This window comes from Bufo bufo, chromosome 4 (genome assembly GCF_905171765.1).
Source record: "Bufo bufo chromosome 4, aBufBuf1.1, whole genome shotgun sequence".
Taxonomy (NCBI): Eukaryota; Metazoa; Chordata; class Amphibia; order Anura; family Bufonidae; genus Bufo; species Bufo bufo.
In genome coordinates this window covers 613,352,582-613,371,140 of record NC_053392.1, presented here as the reverse complement: position 1 = coordinate 613,371,140, position 18,559 = coordinate 613,352,582, and the positions used below count along the sequence as shown (strand labels likewise).

Genomic DNA, 18,559 nt, shown 5'->3' with positions numbered 1-18,559 from the left:
TAAAGGAATCTAAAGATGCCAACCTTATCACTAAAGAGGAATACAAGGTACTGTTTAATCCACGTCCAAATGTTGCCACTTTCTATGCTATCCCCAAAGTCCACAAAAAGATCCAACCAATCCCAGGCAGACCCTTTGTTTAAGGGAATCAAAGCCTATGTGAAAATATCAGTGACTATGTCAATCAGGTTATCTCTCCCTATGTGTCAACCATGCCATCTTATATTAGGGACACTAAAGATGCTGTCGTCAGGCTCCAGGATATCCATGTCAGTTCCCAGACATATATAGCGAGCCTAGATGTGGAGGCTCTTTACACAAGTATCAGACACGACTTAGGGCTTCAAGCAGTTGAATACTATCTAAGCACTAGGGGTACACAATATCAATGTCACAATAAGTTTGTCTTAGCACTGCTTGATTTTTTGTTAAAACACAATTATTTTTATTTTTGATGGTAAATATTATTTACAGATCACCGATACCGCGATGGGGTACGATTTGTGCACCTAATTTTGCAGACCTATTTCTTGGGTGGTGGGAAGACAGAATTGTCTTCACAGAAACACAATACAAATACACAGAGCACATTTTATTTTGGGGTCGTTATATCGATGACATTTTAATTCTTTGGGAAGGCACAGAACAGGAATTTATTGAGTTTACTCACATAATAAATAATAATGAACTGGGCCCGAAATTTACGGCAGAAATTCATAAAGAATTTTTTTTTTTTCTGGACCTGACAATTACCCTGGGGCCTGACGGCAGTCTACAGATAGAAGTCTATAGGAAGCCCACCTCGACCAACAACTTCCTTCATTGGGAAAGCCTCCACCCACCGGCCCTGAAGAGAGGGATTCCGGTGGGACAGTATCTGCGAGCTAAAAGGAACTGCTCAGATGAGGAAGCTTTCGAGAAAGAAAGTGCTTTCCTCTTTCGGAGGTTCCTGGCTAGGGGGTATCTGAAAAAAAAGCCTTTTTTAAGGCATATAACAGAGCAAAGAAGACAGATAGGATTGCTCTGCTTAGTAGCAGAAAGAAGCAGGAAGAAAAATTTACCATACGCTGTATTGGCACTTTTGATGTCCAACACGAACGAGTATATAGAATTTTTGAGCGATACTGGCATATCCTGAAAACAGATGAAGATTTAAGAGAAGTAATACCCCTCCAATCCAGCAATAACGTATAGACGAGGGAAAAACCTGAAAGACATGTTAGTACATAGCCATTTCCAGCAAGAGAAGACACCAGTCACCACTTGGTTGAGTACTAAGGGATTGTATCCCTGTGGAGAATGTATCTACTGCAGGTACATGACACCCCTAAAGGAATTTACCAATCCAGTAGATGGTAAACATTACCAGATAAGAGAGTACAGTATTTTTCGCCCTATAAGACGCACCGGCCCATAAGACGCACCTAGGTTTTTGAGGAGGAAAATAAGAAAAAAAATATTTTGAACCAAAAGGTGTGCTTTTGGTGGGTTTTGAACTAATTGTGGTCTGTGGATGGCACTGTTATGGGGGATCTGTGGATGGCGCACTGTTATGGGGGATCTTTGGGTGACGCACTGTTATGGGGGATCTGTGGGTGACACTTATGGGGGATCTGTGGGTGACACTTATGGGGGATCTGTGGGTGACACTTATGGGGGATCTGTGGGTGACGCACTGTTATGGGGGATCTGTGGGTGACACTTATGGGGGATCTGTGGGTGACACTTATGGGGGATCTGTGGGTGACACTTATGGGGGATCTGTGGGTGACGCACTGTTATGGGGGATCTGTGGGTGACGCACTGTTATGGGGGATCTGTGGGTGACACTTATGGGGGATCTGTGGGTGGCTCTTATTGGGGTCTCTGGATGGCACTGTTATGAGGATCTGTGTATGACAGTTATGGGGGGGATCTGTGGATGACACATATATAGCATCTTATGCTATGTGTCATCCACAGATCCCCTCCATAAGTGTCCCTGTAGTGAATGACCCTCAATACACGGGCTGGGGGCCGGCATCTGCTTTTATAATGACAGCGGGGCCCGTGCAGTGACTGTATTCTACTACACGGGCCCCGCTCACTGTATAATCCTATGTCTAATAGTTAATTGTAATTGTATGTAATCACATAAGGAGCGCTGTGTATTACTGGTACTTACAACTACAAGCGCTCGCCGCTCGGTAGGTAGCAGAGAAGAGGGAGGAGGCAGGACGGGAGGACAGGTGCTGGCAGCGTGAGTCATACGTCATGCGTCCACGCCGCCTGCTTCATTCATAAAGTGGGCGGCGCAGCCGCATGACGTATGACTCATGACGTATGACTCACTCCTTATGCGATTACATACAATTACAATTAACTATTAGACATAGGATTATACAGTGAGCGGGGCCCGTGTAGTAGAATACAGTCACTGCACGGGCCCCGCTGTCATTATAAATGCAGATGCCGGCCCCCAGTCCCGCCTCCCTCACAGCTGATACAACCGCAGCACGGCATCGCGGCGGGCGTATCATTGAAAACCCGGCAAAATCGGCAGCATTCGCCGTATAAGACGCACTGCTATTTTCCCCCCACTTTTGGGGGGGAAAAAGTGCGTCTTATACGGCGAAAAATACGGTATATTAATTGCAAGCCCATGACAGGAGTGGTATACGCAATAAAGTGTGACTGCCCTAAAATTTATGTCGGTAAGACCACCCAAGAGTTGAGAAGGAGACTTTCCGGACATTTTAGTAAAATTAATACAGGGGCAGATACACCACTCTCTAGACATATGATAGAACAACATCAAGGCAATGTGACCAAACTTAAAGTCTGGGGGGATTCAGAAGATCAAAAAAGGACCCAGACAAGGAGACATTGATAGAAGACTCCTACAAGAAAAAACCCGCTGGATCTATCGCCTGCAAAGCCTAGGCCCTAAAGGCCTTAATGAGGGGTTTACCTACTCTTCATTTATTTAAAAGATCCTAAATGCCCAATACTTATATGACAGACAATTGAAACAAATGGAAAGATTTAATCTGGTGGAAATGGAATAAGATTACAGATGTATATATCAAAGGAGAAACTAAAAGAGGATTTGAATCATATATAGGATCCAAATAGGTTGTCCTTATAGTGATTTAAGTCAATAACATCATCTCATAAATGGCGAGCCCCTACTAAGAATGACCTAAACCATTAGGAGTAAATTGTCCCCAGCTATATCTATGGTAATGGTGATGGAATTGGTATATCATGTTCCGAGATAAGATTAAGTGTAAGTACAGTAGGAATAAGTAACCATACTACTGTATCAGACTCAACAGCACATGTATTAGAAGTGGACCCTTTGGGAAGATAATCGAAGTCCCGATACATGCGCAATAAACAAGTGAAGCCCAATTCCTAAGATCTAGCGCAGGCGCTAAGGGAAGAACGCAAATTAAACTAAGTTCTAATACATGCGCATCAGCAGGTGAAGGGATGAGTCTGTAAAAGCTAAGTTCAGGCGCAATCGCAGTAGGAACAGATAATTACCTCATTGCACCAAGTGCAAGAACATGCGCAGCGGCAAGTGATCCTACAAAATAGAGAGATGGAACCTTCACGCATGCGCATTAGACAAAGGGGAGCTGGAAATGTTCCAAGACCCGGCGCATGCGCAGTATTGAAAGAAGACTGCTTTGCAATATGTATAGAATGAAGAGGAGAACTTCAAGTTCTGGCGCATACGCGAGATGGAGCGGGAGAGAACGGGAACTAAGCATCACCAGGACCAACCAATAGGGGGGAAGAATAGATAGGCAGGGGAGAATGATGGAGAGAAAGCGATGATTATTGGCCTATGACGAATGACGTCATAAACAGAGGTATTAAAAGATCAAGTCCTCGTCACTTGGAATCATAGACTGCCCAGCCCCTGAAGACGCCAGTACTCGGCGAAACATGTCGGGGGGCAGATTCTAAGTTACAGTTTTAGTCCAGGAAGTGAGCGCTATGAGAATGAATACACCTAATAGGATATTAGAATAGAGGCGTCAGTGTGAGTGCGAAGCCACAGACGCTATTCCAGATATTACTGAATTGCAGTGAGATTAGAGCTCACCCTGAAAGTTTTAACTATAGGTTCTCATTGATATAGTAGGTTTTATTAAGTACAAATAAAAATAAAGGTGAAGTTTTAACAATCAATGTGGGGGAGGAAAAAGCGTAAACTAGCTGTTGCAATACAGCCTAAGCTACAATTGGTGGCACATCACTCTAGAACGGAGCTCCCAAAGTGAAGAACACTCCGCAGTACATGCGCAACCGTCCTGCATTAATTTGCACGGGTGTGCTGAAAATAGCCAAGTGGCGCACTCGGCTATCTTAGGGAGTCCCATAGAAATGAATGGAGAGAGCACAGCACAAGCGCGGCCACCGCTTCATTCACTTGTATTAAAGTGCCATAAATAGCCAAGCCAGTGTCCAGATATTTTTGGCGCTACCATATCAATTTAAAGCAGACCGGCCGCACATACATGGTCCACTCCTGTTCACTTTTGGAGCTCCGTTCTAGAGATAGATGTACAGTAAAGACCAAAAGTTTGGACACACCTTCTCATTCAAAGAGTTTTCTTTATTTTCATGACTATGAAGGCATCAAAACTATGAATTAACACATGTGGAATTATATACATAACAAACAAGTGTGAAACAACTGAAAATATGTCATATTCTAGGTTCTTCAAAGTAGCCACCTTTTGCTTTGATTACTGCTTTGCACACTCTTGGCATTCTCTTGATGAGCTTCAAGAGGTAGTCCCCTGAAATGGTTTTCACTTCACAAGTGTGCCCTGTCAGGTTTAATAAGTGGGATTTCTTGCCTTATAAATGGGGTTGGGACCATCAGTGGCATTGAGGAGAAGTCAGGTGGATACACAGCTGATAGTCCTACTGAATAGACTGTTAGAATTTGTACTATGGCAATAAAAAAGCAGCTAAGTAAAGAAAAATGAGTGGCCATCATTACTTTAAGAAATGAAGGTCAGTCAGTCAGCCGAAAAATTGGGAAAACTTTGAAAGTAAGGGCTATTTGACCATGAAGGAGAGTGATGGGGTGCTGCGCCAGATGACCTGGTCTCCACAGTCACCGGACCTGAACCCAATCGAGATGGTTTGGGGTGAGCTGGACCGCAGAGTGAAGGCAAAAGGGCCAACAAGTGCTAAGCATCTCTGGGAACTCCTTCAAGACTGTTGGAAGACCATTTCAGGGGACTACCTCTTGAAGCTCATCAAGAGAATGCCAAGAGTGTGCAAAGCAGTAATCAAAGCAAAAGGTGGCTACTTTGAAGAACCTAGAATATGACATATTTTCAGTTGTTTCACACTTGTTTGTTATTTATATAATTCCACATGTGTTAATTCATAGTTTTGATGCCTTCATAGTCATGAAAATAAAGAAAACTCTTTGAATGAGAAGGTGTGTCCAAACTTTTGGTCTGTACTGTAGGTCACACCTCCTAGACCCGCACCTGTCTGACATTTGTGGCATAGCCTAGCGTTATGCCACCAATATCTCAGATGAGAAAACCCCTTTAAGCACCAAATCGTGAAAAAAAGTACAAAGATCAACAAAACTGATAAGAGGCCTGAGACCCTCAGTTAGGAGGGAATTTTTATTTAGTCTTGGGAGGAGATATCTAAGGGGAGACCTGATAAAACTGTACAAATATATGAAGGTAAGAAGGTTCAGTCTCCAGCGCTGATAAAAGGCTTCTTCACTGTAAAAACTGTGACATTACTGAATAATGTAAGAACCGGCGGTGATGAGCACAGCGCCCCCTCCAGGATAGGATCAGATCAATTCATGAAGAGAAATGTCAGAAACCTTTCTGCTGATGTTTAAAACACTTGTCTGAATGTTGATCCTGTCTGACCGACACTTGAGGAGATCCTTCTCCTTTAGGGCAGATTGGTTCATGTCTTCTAGGGGTTTCTAACCTTCACCTGGATATAAGAGAAACTCAGGTTCCTTTTTCTGTTTTCTTCATGTCTTTAATGTTGGATCTTTGCAGGAAATTTCTGGTGAAATGACAAGTGGACTCGAAGACCCCGTGTCAGTGTCTGTGAAAGGTTAGAGCCATTTTTTTAATATATATAAATCTTGTTGACTGTAAATTCCTTTGTTAATGGCAAAACTGATACAAAGTTCAGAGAAACCTCGTCCTCATCATCATTGTTATGAGTTATGTTTTAATTATGTCAAGTTCATATTTAATCTCCCTGGAGAGATGTGGGTGATAATCGCAATGTCCTCTGCCAAGGAGATCATCACTCGTCTCCTCTGCATTAATCACAGCTCACATGGAGGTGTTATCAGTTTATTTTACTGATTGTATACTTATTTTCTGTACATGGTTATAGAGGCGGCCACATGACCGGGCACAGCGATCCCATGAACCCTGTCAATTAACCCCTCAGGTGTGGCAGGTTCAGGAGTGTTGAATGCCATCCACCACTAGTCACCCTATCGTATTCAAATCAAATTATAGGCCCCACGGAGTTCCAACTTTGGGAAGATTCTGGATCAATTAATCCTATCAAAAAGCCAAGGGACCAGAGGCAGGGGACATTTATTCTTCACATGTATTCTTCTAATTTTGTTCAATCCCTGATAATCAATGCAGAACCGCAGAGAACCATCCTTTTTCTTCATAAAAAGAAATCCAGCCTCAGCGGGGGGAGAAAGATTTTCTAATTAAACCTTTCTTTAAGTTTTTTTTTTATGTAGTCCAACATAGCCTGAGTCTCCGATAAAAATAATGGATAGTCTTGGCCACTAGGAGGCATGGTGCCAGACCGGAGCCCAATCAGTCATAGGCTCTGTGTGGTGACTACCTTCCGTTTTATCAAAAATATACATGTAGCTGGAGCATGAAGCATGGCCCAGTAGATTCTGGGGAGCCTGTGGAGCCCAGGGTGGTCGCACAGAAGACAAGCAGCGGAAATGACAATCATCCCCAGTGCAAAATCCCAGAAGGAGGATACTAATAGAAACAGGCAGGACACAGGATCTTTTGTGTGAGCAAGACTCTCACTTGGAGATCGATGGGCACGGTGACATTTCATGGATTCCATAAGTGTCATCCCATTGATAGATGTGAATACCAAAGGCCTTTCCAACTGCTTGGAAGGGATTTGGTATTGGGCTAACAAGGCCTGATGCAGGAGTCCAGGAAGGCCTGCAAGGTAAACCAAATTTCACTGCATGGTAAGGACACAGGGAGTATCAGCTTCAGAGAGAACTTGACTTTGCCCAGGGTTGTCCATCCAATCAACCCTAGGCACTGGAGTTTCCCATGAAGAGGGAACAGGTTATTTGCAATATTAGCACAGTACAGTCACTGCAGCACCTATGCAGATGATCCTCTTTGGGCAGCTTGACTTTATGCAATTGCTTGGGTTTCGGAGGAGACGAAGAAGGTAACATAGGCCTTTGAAAAGAAGATACCAGCTGACACCTGCAGACACCTTGAGGCGCTCTTTGAAGCAGAGATCAATTCAAGCGGCCAGGATAATTACATTATCTATGGTAGAGAGTGCCTCTTCACCTGCCAATTCATCCATATTATGCCCTGACAAACCTCTCCAGAAAGCAGCAGTTCAGAGCCAAGGGTGCAGAACTGTATGGCATACTGTTCCAGAGTGAAGCTACCCTGACAAAGGTGCGGGAGTGAAGAGGCCACAGAGGTGGCATGACAGACTCCTTGAAGACCTTGTGGAAGGTAGCCAAAAGTCCCAAAGATTATAGATCAGTTGGCCACTTTGCTTACAGAGGGGGATAGGGTAGGCAAGGGCTTCTCCAGAGATGAGGAAAACCAGGAATGTTACATTGGACCAGTCTATAGGAAACTGATGAGCCTGCAACTCAAAGTAAATAGTACACTGGTTCAAGAACCCACAATATAACTTAGGATCCCCTTTGAAGTGTGAGGGTAGTTCTGTAGAAAGGTGCAGGCTGAAAGCAAACTGGTGGAGGTGGTTATGCAGACACAATGACTGAAGGTAGCAGCACAGGAGCTGCAGGAGTCTAAGTGGGCTAAGATAGAATTGAGATACTGCAGAAGCTGCTCTTGGCATCCATGTTGACTAGTCAACTCCTTAAATATTTTAGGCAGTCTGATCTTAGATTAGTAGGATCCATGGCAAACTGTTAAGCAGCAGATGTGGATCTTTGTGCTCTGAAAAAAACAGTTTGGTTTAGGGTTACTCCTCAAGTTATCTACAGTAAATGGCCCCTCTTATATTCACTCTTTCAAAATATACAGGGGTTTGGACTTTGGAGCACGGGGACTACCAGGCCACTATCTCCTGAAGTAGTCCCTGTTCAGTGACTGTTGACCCACAGAGGTCAAGAGACACCAGTGCTGAGCACTGAGGGATCAGGTAAAACCATGGTCGGTAATAGGCCGAGGTCAGGGCAGGCAGAGTATATGCAATCCAATAAACAGTCCAAAAACAGTATGTGCAGTTGAGGGTCACTATGGAGATTAGAGAAAGGCCAGGTAGCAAAAGGTCAAATCTGGGAAGCAGACAGAAGTCAGTACACGGGCAGACAAACGTATAACAGCATACCTAGCGGACTAGACTCTATTGCTCAGGCACTTACAGACAGCGGAAGGTGACTAAAGTTCCCCACAATGGCCAGCCATTGACTGGTAAAGAATAGGGTATGCATGCACTAGCCCTTTAAAAGCTGGAGGTAGCATGCACGCACTCCACAGTCAGAGTGAGAGAGGCCTGACCAATAAGCAAGCTATATCGTGCATGGATGGACAGATCTATTCCAGTCGCATGGCCCACCCGGAAGGAGAGGAAAGCGGGAGGATTGTTCAGGGCCATTTTTGCCTGGTCCTAGTTGCCTGAAAGTGACTTGGCTGGATCCATTCCTATCTCCCAATTTAAAGGGATTAGAGATTATTCTGGATTACATTGTTACTACACTAATTGAAAATAAAAGCTCTTCGCACACATTTTTGATCAAACGTGTTTGTCGGGGTTCCCCGATCATAAATACATGGTGTGGTTATTGAAAACCCTCAATCTGATGTCAGAGGCAACCATTCATTAACACCTCCTTGTCAACTGAACTCCATGATTTCATTTCTATAGGCTTTTAAGCTGGAGATATACATTATACTTTTGTCGGATGAACCTGCCAAGAACCGTGGGTTCCGCTGGCACACTAATGTCTGTGGGGAGTTCCTGACTCTCCCCCGGAAATGTCCCATTTTCGCCCAATCCATATATTCACCTGGGAGATAAGCCACCTTTAGAACTGTCTGGCAGCAGCTTTCTCCGCTCTCCTATGGTGTACACAGACATATTTTGCTGAGCCGAATTTGTATGTGTATGGGGGAAGCGGCTGTCTGCCGAACGAAGCTTAGACTTAACCCCTTTAAGACTTTTATCTGGAAACTATTTAACTCTTTGTCAGGAAATATCTGTCCATGGATGTTTGATATGGGTTTGATTAACCTGGTTAAAACCTAACTCATAACATGTGTCTATATATTTATTTCACATACATGTTCATGCTGCATTTGCCTCCATTCATATCTGTTATATAGATACTACTTTAAGAAAATAAGAAAATATTTATTTTTCCAGGTGAGGATGAGACAAGAGACTCCAATGAACATCTTCTTTTATCTGAAAAAGTAGAAGACAACAATGTCACACAAGCTAATTCAATAAATGCTAATGTACCCTTAGACCTTCACAGTGGAGATCTACCCACCAATACCGTTGGTCACAAGAATCTTTTGTCCAATCAATCACTGAGTCAATCACAGAATCAGTCTAAACAATCTGTGCATGAAATAATTGACAGAGATAAAAGACCACTTTCAGGTTCAGAATGTGAAAAGTATTTTAGTCAGAAATCAAAACTTATGGAGCGTCAAAGAATTCACACGGGAGAGAAACCATTTCCATGTCCAGAATGTGGGAAATGTTTTGCAAAGAAATCACATATTGTGGAACATCTAAGAACTCACACAGGGGAGAAGCCATTTCCATGTTTAGAATGTGGGAAATGTTTTAGTCAGAAATCAAATCTTGTGGAACATTTAAGAATTCACACAGGGGAGAAGCCGTTTTTATGTTCAGAATGTGGGAAATGTTATGCCAAAAGATCTGCTCTTGTTATGCATAAGAGAATTCACAAAGGAGAGAAGCCATATTCATGTCCCGATTGTGGGAAATGTTTTAGTCTGAAATCGTGTCTTGTTACTCATCAAAGAACTCATACAGGGGAGAAGCCATTTTCATGTCCTGATTGTGGGAAATGTTTTGGTCAGAAATCAACTCTTGTTACTCATCAAAGAACTCACACCAAGAAGAAGCCATTTTCATGTTCAGAATGTGGGAAATGTTTCAACTATAAACCGGATCTTGTTGAACATCAAAGAACTCACACGGGAGAGAAACCGTTTTCATGTCCTGAATGTGCGAAATGCTTTAGTCAGAAAAGAAATTTTGTGAAACATCGAAGAATCCACACAGGGGAGAAGCCATTTTCATGTTTAGAATGTGGAAAATGTTTTAGACTCAAGTCGCTTCTTCTTTACCATCAAAGAACTCACACAGGGGAGATGCCATTTTCATGTCCTGAATGTGGAAAATGTTTTGGCCAGAAATCAAGCTTATTGGAACATCGAAGAATCCACACAGGAGAGACACCATTTTCATGTCCAGAATGTGGGAAATGTTTTGGCCAGAAATCAAACCTTGTGGAACATCGAAGAATTCACACAGGAGAGAAGCCATTTTCATGTTCAGAATGCGGGAAATGTTTTGGTCGGAAGTCAGTTCTTGTTGAACATCAGAGAATCCACACAGGAGAGACGCCATTTTTATGTCCAGAATGTGGGAAATGTTTTAGCCAGAAAACAAGCCTTGTGGAACATCGAAAAATTCACACAGGGGAGAAGCCATTTTCATGTTCGGAATGCAGCAAATGTTTTGGTCGGAAGTCGGTACTTGTTGAACATCAGAGAATTCACACAGGAGAGAAGCCATTTTCATGTCCTGAATGTGGGAAATGTTTTTGCAAGAAATCAGGCCTTTTGGAACATCGAAGAACTCACACAGGAGAGAAGCCGTTTTCATGTTCAGAATGTGGGAAATGTTTTGGTCGGAAATCAGTTCTTGCTGAACATCAGAGAACTCACACAGTGGAGAAACTATATTCATGTTCTAATGTGGGAGATATTTTAGACAGAAATGAAATGTTAGGAAACATCTAAGAGTTTATACAGGAGAGAGGCCATTTTCATGTTCTGAATTTGCTAAATGTTTTACACACAGAGCAGGTTTTGCTAAACATCAAAGAACTCGCACAGGTGCAACGTAAGAACTGTTGAAGGTGCGTGGCTTTATTTTTAGACCTGCTGCCTAAGGATGCCTTCTGTTGTATAAATATACCCCTTGAGGACCTGTGGTATAGCAGAACTGTATAGGCAGATGTTCCCAGAAAACCAGCGGCACGCTTTTACAACACTGATCGTTTAGACACTGCCACTGTGCCCGCATGATCAGTACTGTGACTGTAACACATACAATGCTTTCAGGAAGTCTTCAGATCCTTTCATTTTTTTGAAATTTTGTTATGCTGTGGCCTTGTGCTAAAATTTAAAAGAAATTAAGTTGTTCCCTGTCATTCTGCACTCCATACCCCATAATAACAAAGTGAAAACAGAATGTTAGAAATCTTTGCTAATGTAAGACTGTGGTGCAAGGGACCTTAAAGGGGTTGTTCGAGTTATGAAAAAAAAAAATATAGCACTGTAAATCTGATGGACAGCAATATATAACTGAGCTAAGCAAGTTTTAGGTAAAAAAAAAAATTTCCTAATTTTCCTAGTTCTCTTCTGGCTATTTGTTTACCTGCAATCACAACAATCTTTGCTCCTCCCCCTGCTCTGCAGAGGGAGTGAATACGGAGTGACATGTCTGCCTGCTGAAGTCCCAGCTGTACAATGACACTGCTGATACACACAGGATCTTCTCCCTACCTGTTCTTGTGCAGAACTCCTCTAGTCTCTCAGCTCTTGTGCCCAGCATTTGTCTCCTCACTACCTGCAGCTACTCAGTAAAGCCTTCAGCCCTGAGTCTGTGCTCCTGAAGGTGTTAATCTTTCCTGAAGTATCCAGTGGGACGGAGACACAGGGCAGACAGCAGCAGCTGGCAGTGCAGGGGGGCGTGGCCAGCACAGTGACGTCTCGTGTACAGACACATATCTGATCTCTCAGGCTTGTGCACAAATCATTATCAGAGCAGGGAGAGAAGCTGACATCACAGGTCATGTGACCCTCAGTGAAATCTTAGAAAGTAGCAACTACAGATGGAGTAAGTGCATGGTAAAGCTGTTACATTTGATTAGTTAGAAACATACAAAGAACTAAAAAACAACTCAGATAACCTCTTTAAATGTATTATTCTGCATGAGTAAATTGTATAATTACTGAAATATCTCATATTGGTCAGTAGATGGCAGCAAAGGATAACAAGAAAACAAGTCTACATTGGAGCTGCTTATCAGAGTAATATTAATAACCTGTTTAGTCTGCAAAGTTGGTAATTAGCTTACTGGTTTATTGTTAGACAGTGTTACATTTACTGTTGGTTTATTCTCTGTGTACCAATCAGTTTTATATGTTCTCAGCTTCTTGTTCAATACATTGTTCAGTAAATTCAACTGCTGGGAATGAACCGTTGTCTGTGTCTGTGTGTCATCGTTTACCCTCTGTACCTGTGGGCCCAGCCATCGGGCTTCTTTCACTAACTTATTGAAAAGGAAAAGATAAAATCTTGCATTAATATATGTATTAAGACCCTTTACTCAGGACGTAGTTGAAGCCCCTTTGGCAGCAAATACAGCCTACAGTCTTCTTGAGGATGACACCAAATGGTTTGCACACCAGGATTTGGGGATTTTCTGCCGTTCTTCTCTGCAGATTCTCTCTAGCTCTGTCAGGTTGGATGGGGATGTCGGTGGACAGCCATTTTCAGGTCTCTCCAGAGATGTTCCATTAGGTTAAGGGTTCTGGCTGGGCCACTCAAAGACATTTAGAAAGTTGTCCCTAAGCTGCTCCTGTGTTATCTTGGACGTGTGCTTAGGGTAATTGTCTTGTTGGAAGGTGAACCATCAATCCCAGGCTGAGATCCAGGTCCACGTTTTTATTAAGAATATCTCTGGACTTTGCTCCATTCAGCTTTACCTCAACATTGACCGGTCTACCTGTCCCAGCTGCTGAAAAACACCTCAACAGCATCATGCTGCCATCACCATTCTTTAATGTTGGGATGGTATTGGGCAGATGATCTGCAGTGCTTGGTTTCCTCCAGGCATGACTAGAGAACTTGGTTTTTCACAGTCTGAGACTCCTTTGGGTTTTTTTGTTTTTGTTTTTGCAAACTCTAAGCGGGTATTTATGTGTCTTTTACTGAGGAGAGGCAGCCATAAAGCCCAGATTGGTGCAGGCTGCAGTGATGGTTGACATTCTGGATGTTACTCCCATCTGCACACAGGATTTTTTTATTAATAGTAGTGATGAGCGGCATAGGCAATATTCGAATTCGTGATATTTTGCAAATATTTGGCTGAATATTCGCCATGAATTCGCAAATTCGAGAATTCGTGATCTCCAGTCATTATTTACTTGATTGCGAAAATCGGCAATGTAATATATTCGCAATAAAAATTCGCGATTAAAATCATCGCGATCTACACTAAGGGGTAGGCAACTTTCCTATTTGTTGCTAGGGATGTTGCTAAGTGCCGATATTCACGATCAACACTAATTAATAGCATATATGGATAAATGTTTCAACTCACTACATATCAGGTTATACATGTGCATCTTAATAAATTAGAATATCATTAAAAAGTAGATTTTTAAGTTATTTATGTCCCTGCACAGCGGAGGCCAGAGCTCTAATGAGCATGGACTGTGGAGGAGAGGCCACGCTGAACCGATGCTGCCCCCGTAAGTCCCATCCTGGTCACTGGACCCCACAGATCACACAGTGATGTCTTCTCCTGGTTATGGAACCCTCAATGTCCTTAAAAAGGGGATGATATCGGTGACTCAGTGATGACGTCCGTGACCGGGGCTTGTCTGCACACGCAGTGTCTGTACATGTGAATACACGCCTGTGTACATACAGAGAGACAGACGCTGCTCCCATCACTGACCTGCAGCAGTAATCAGAGGAGAGAGGCGGTGGACAGGACTTCTCCTCACTCATCAGCAACAGTGATAGAGATGTTATCCTTCAGTGTGTAATATCTCTCTCTGTATGTATATAAATACAGCTCTTGGATGAATTAAGAGACCACCCCGTTTTTTTCATAAATCAGCATCTTCACGTGTACGGCAGCCATTTCCTTGCAGTATTTATTGAATTCCATCACAGGTTCCCCTCATTATGCTTACTGAGGTGCTGATTAGGTGATCACCTTTATAAAAAAAAAAAAATTCAGTTATAATTTTTTTTTAAATAAGATAACTACAGGTGAAAGGACAAGTTCTGAGTAAGCAGAAGAAGAGTTTAGTTCTACTTTTACTGGCAGAAGGATACAGTGGGCATCAAGTGCCTTCCATCTCTAAAATTTCAAAGACCACACTTCATAAAAACAAGGTCAAACAGGAAACATTGTGGACAACAAAGCTAGAGACTGGCAGAGGGTGGAAATGACACTACTGACCATGATGACCACCTCATTTCAATCTCACTGAACAACCTTAGAATGATGTCAAGTAACCTACAAATAGAATGGCAAGCGGGAGCTGGGGTGAAATGTACGGGGAGGGCGGTTCGAAACAGGCTTCTAGAGGAAGTAATGAAGTTGTACAAAGCTCAATCAAAGCCGACCATCAATGAGAAGCAAAGAGCCAGGCCGAAGTTTACAAAAGACCATAAGAATTGGACTGTAGGGAATCGAAGTAAGGTCATCTTCTATGATGTGTCCAATTTTCAGTTTTGCCCAACACCAGATCTTGTAATGGATAGATGGAAACCTGGAGAGGCCTACAACTACATTGTCTTGCATCCACTGTGAAATTTGTTGCAGGATCAGTGATAATGTGGGAGTGTTTCAGCAAGGCTGGAATCTGGCAGGTTTGTCTTTGTGAAGGACATGGGAATCAGCCATGAAGAATGTTGTCCTGGAAGAATATTTGCTTCTTTCTGCTCTTATTATGTTCCTCAACTCTGACGACATTGTTCATGTCACACAGCCAGGTCAATCAAGGTGTGGATGAAGGACCGCCAGTTCAAGACCCTGTCATGGCCAGCCCAATCTCCAGACCTGAACAGCATTCAGAATCTTTAGAATGTGATAAAAAGGAAGATAAAGGGTCATAAGTAGGGATGAGCGGACCGCAGGATGTTTCAAAGGTCGATTTGGTGTCACGGACGTTCCCGTGACAGATGGCAGGAGGTCGGTGAGACTGGCAACATGTGGTTTGATCTGACATGTTTTCCTTGTGGAGCAATAGGCGTCTGTGTTGTTTTTGGTAATGACTACACCCCTTACCTCCAGGTGTTGCTAATGTGGTCATTATAGGGGTTGTCCAGGTTCAGAGCTGAACCTGGACATACCGATATTTTCACCCAGGCAGCCCCCCTGATGTTAGCATCGGAGCATCTCAAACTCCGATGCACTCCCTTGCCCTGCGCTAGATGGCGCAGGGCAAGGGCTTTTTTGTTTACAATAACACACTGCCGAACTGAAGCTTCCACCCGGCAGTGTGTTCGGTGACGTCACCGGCTCTGATGGGCGTGCTTTAGTGCAGCCCTAGCCGTTTTACTGGCTAGGGCAAAGCTAAAGCCCGCCCATAAGTGCCGGTGGCGTCGCTGGGCTTCCTGGCAGCCCCAAGGAGGGACCGGTTTGTCATCGGAACTCCTGAAAATGCCTTTGCCCTGGGCGATTTAGCGCAGGGCAAAGGAGAGCATCAGAGCATGGACTGCTCCGATGCTCAAGTCAGGGGGGCTGCCTGGGTAAAAATGGAGGTATGTCCAGGTTCAGCTCTGAACCCTGGACAACCCCTTTAACTTTCCTTATTTATAGTTGCTTCTCCCACTATGCTGTGCTGTTTATAGCTTCAGTTTCAGTTGTGGATTGCTGGTGGGTGGATCTCGGCAGAGTTCCTGGTGCTTCCATTGCTCCTTTGAAGTTACGTCTTTCCTTTTCCTTTTGTATTTTGTTTGGGTTCTGTGTGTTGCATTTACCCATTTTTTGTATTAGGCCTGAGGGAGACTCCTGTTCGATCTTCCTTTTGGAGGAACAGGTAGTCTCGTCCCTGCCATTAGTACCAGGGTCCTATAGGGCCAGATAGGACTCACCTACCTCTGGGGTCTGTTCATACTGGTAGTCAGTCAGGATTCTGGTTAGGGCTTTACTAGGAGGTGTCCATCTTCCTTCCCTAGTTCTCAGGCCTGATTTCCTGTTCCCCCCCTTCCCTCTTATGCTTGGTGTGGTGTTTACCTCCCACACCAAAGCGTGACATTTGTGTTCCATACTTGATCCAAACTTGACCCCAAACAACGAACCCCATTGACGTCAATGGGTACCCAAACTTTGAGGCACTAAAATGGCTCTTAAAAAGTAAGCAAGGGCTAGAGGGCTGCAAAAGGCTTCAAAGTGTGTGTAAAAGCAGTATAATTGCCTTGCAAACAAAAGTGGACAGTGAAATGACTTAAAATGACATAAAATACCTAAAAATAAAAAAATTACAATTTTGGCAGAAGGCCAAAAAGGCGGAACTCCAAATGGAGTAGGAAGTTGAGGAGGCTGTGGACATGGCGGTGTAGGTGGAAGAGGCGGGGGAGGAAGCCTACAGTCTTTCTGTTTGTTTTTCCATGTCTGTCAATTCTGTGTCAGGTTGCTAAGGGCCACGGCGTGACAGTTTGGTGCTTGTATGTGCTGGGCTTAAACTGGATAAAAATTTGTTTCAGTTATATGTCTCATACGTCCCCTGGGGACTATATATTAAAATTATTTTTCTCCTACTACAGTAAGACAGATAGATGCCAAAGGGATGTTTTAAAATTTAAAAAAATTGCTAGAGTCACAGACACACTCCACAGAGGAATTTCCTCTTCTACAACAGTTAAGACAGATGAAGGGGGTATTCCTTCAAAATGGGTCGTCTTATTAGTATTCTTAGTTTTTTTGTTTTTTTTCAGGGAGAGGGGGGGGGAGAATTGTCGACCACCAAACATTGGGAGATGGCAAAGAGAACGCACAAACTTTGCTGGAGTACAACAATGGCTAGATGCTTCCGGTATACTGCTCTACTCTGCCGATATAAGACATAACAAGCCTGGAGGCGGAGGTTCCAGTGGAGGAGAAGGTCACCAACCTGTTTTTTTTTTGTTTTTTTTTACATTTTTTTTTTCTTTTAATTTATTTTTTTATTTGTTTGTGGAGGCCCCAAAACATTGGGAAATAGCAAAGAGCGCTGGAGTATAATAATGGCTGGGTGCGGCCAGTATACCTCTCTACTCTGGCCAAGGTACGGACAGGTCCTGTGGGATCCATGCCTGGTTCATTTTAATGAACGTGAGCTTGTCCATGTTGCTAAAACGCTGCCTCCTGCCAAGGCAGTCCGTATCAGATGGTGGTGCTGTATATTGTGGTGCGCAGACAAAGCTTTTCCACATTTTGGCCATGCTAACCCTCTCTTCTGAGGTGCTGACAGTGCCCCTGCTCCCTCCTCTGCCTTGTGCTTCCACTGAGCCTCCGCTGTCAGGTGGGAACGCCATTAGTAGCGACTCTACCAGCGTTCACTTGTACTCGCGCATCTTCAGCTCACTCTCCAGTGATGGAAGTAAAGACGGCACGTTGTCCTTGTAGCGGGGATCCAGCAGGGTGGCCACCCAGTAATCAGCACCGGTTAGAATGTGGGCAACTCGGCAGCATGTGTGCCAGGCTGCCCAGATGCAACGACAAGCTGTCTTCTGTGGGAGGTGTATAGTCTGTGTCATCTGTATCCCTCAGCCACGCTCCAATGATGCCCATGAGCTGATTTGGGTGCCACCATGCTGTGAACGGATAACCTCCTTTTCATGCTGCTCAACTTCCAAAACTGTCCCCTGGCTAGACAGTTGGGTACCTGGCCGCTGTAGGTGCAGGAACCCATCCTTGGAGCCACCTGTGGATTACTGGCCTGATAACCGTGGGAATGATCCCTGTTCCTCCTCCTCTACCTCCATATCCTCATCTATCAGTGCCTGAAGCATTTTTTCAAGGAGACATAGAAGTGGGATAGTAAGTCTGATGACTGAGTCATCACCGCTGGCCATGTTGGTGGAGTACTCGAAACAGCGCAACTCTGCACACAAGTCCCCCATGGAGGCCCACTTGTTGGTGGTGAAGTGTTCCTGTTCCGCAGAGCGACTCACTCGTGCGTGCTGCAGCTGAAACTCCACTATCGCCTGCTGCTGCTTGCACAGTCTCTCCAGCATGTGCAAGGTGGAGTTCCACCTTGTGGGCACGTTGCATATGAGGCAGTGA

The 18,559-nt window shown here is 43.9% G+C and overlaps 1 protein-coding gene across 1 annotated transcript in view; it reads left to right on the top strand.

The window, feature by feature from the left end:
* The window catches only part of LOC120999671 (gastrula zinc finger protein XlCGF26.1-like), a 77,005-nt gene extending 64,992 nt beyond the window's left edge, over positions 1-12,013 (top strand). The window contains exons 4-5 of the mRNA XM_040430685.1: positions 6,048-6,105; positions 9,643-12,013. Of these exons, the coding sequence (XP_040286619.1) occupies positions 6,048-6,105; positions 9,643-11,282 (1,698 nt within the window). The 3' untranslated portion in view covers positions 11,283-12,013. The remainder of the gene's footprint in view (positions 1-6,047; positions 6,106-9,642) is intronic.
* Positions 12,014-18,559: the final 6,546 nt, after the last annotated feature.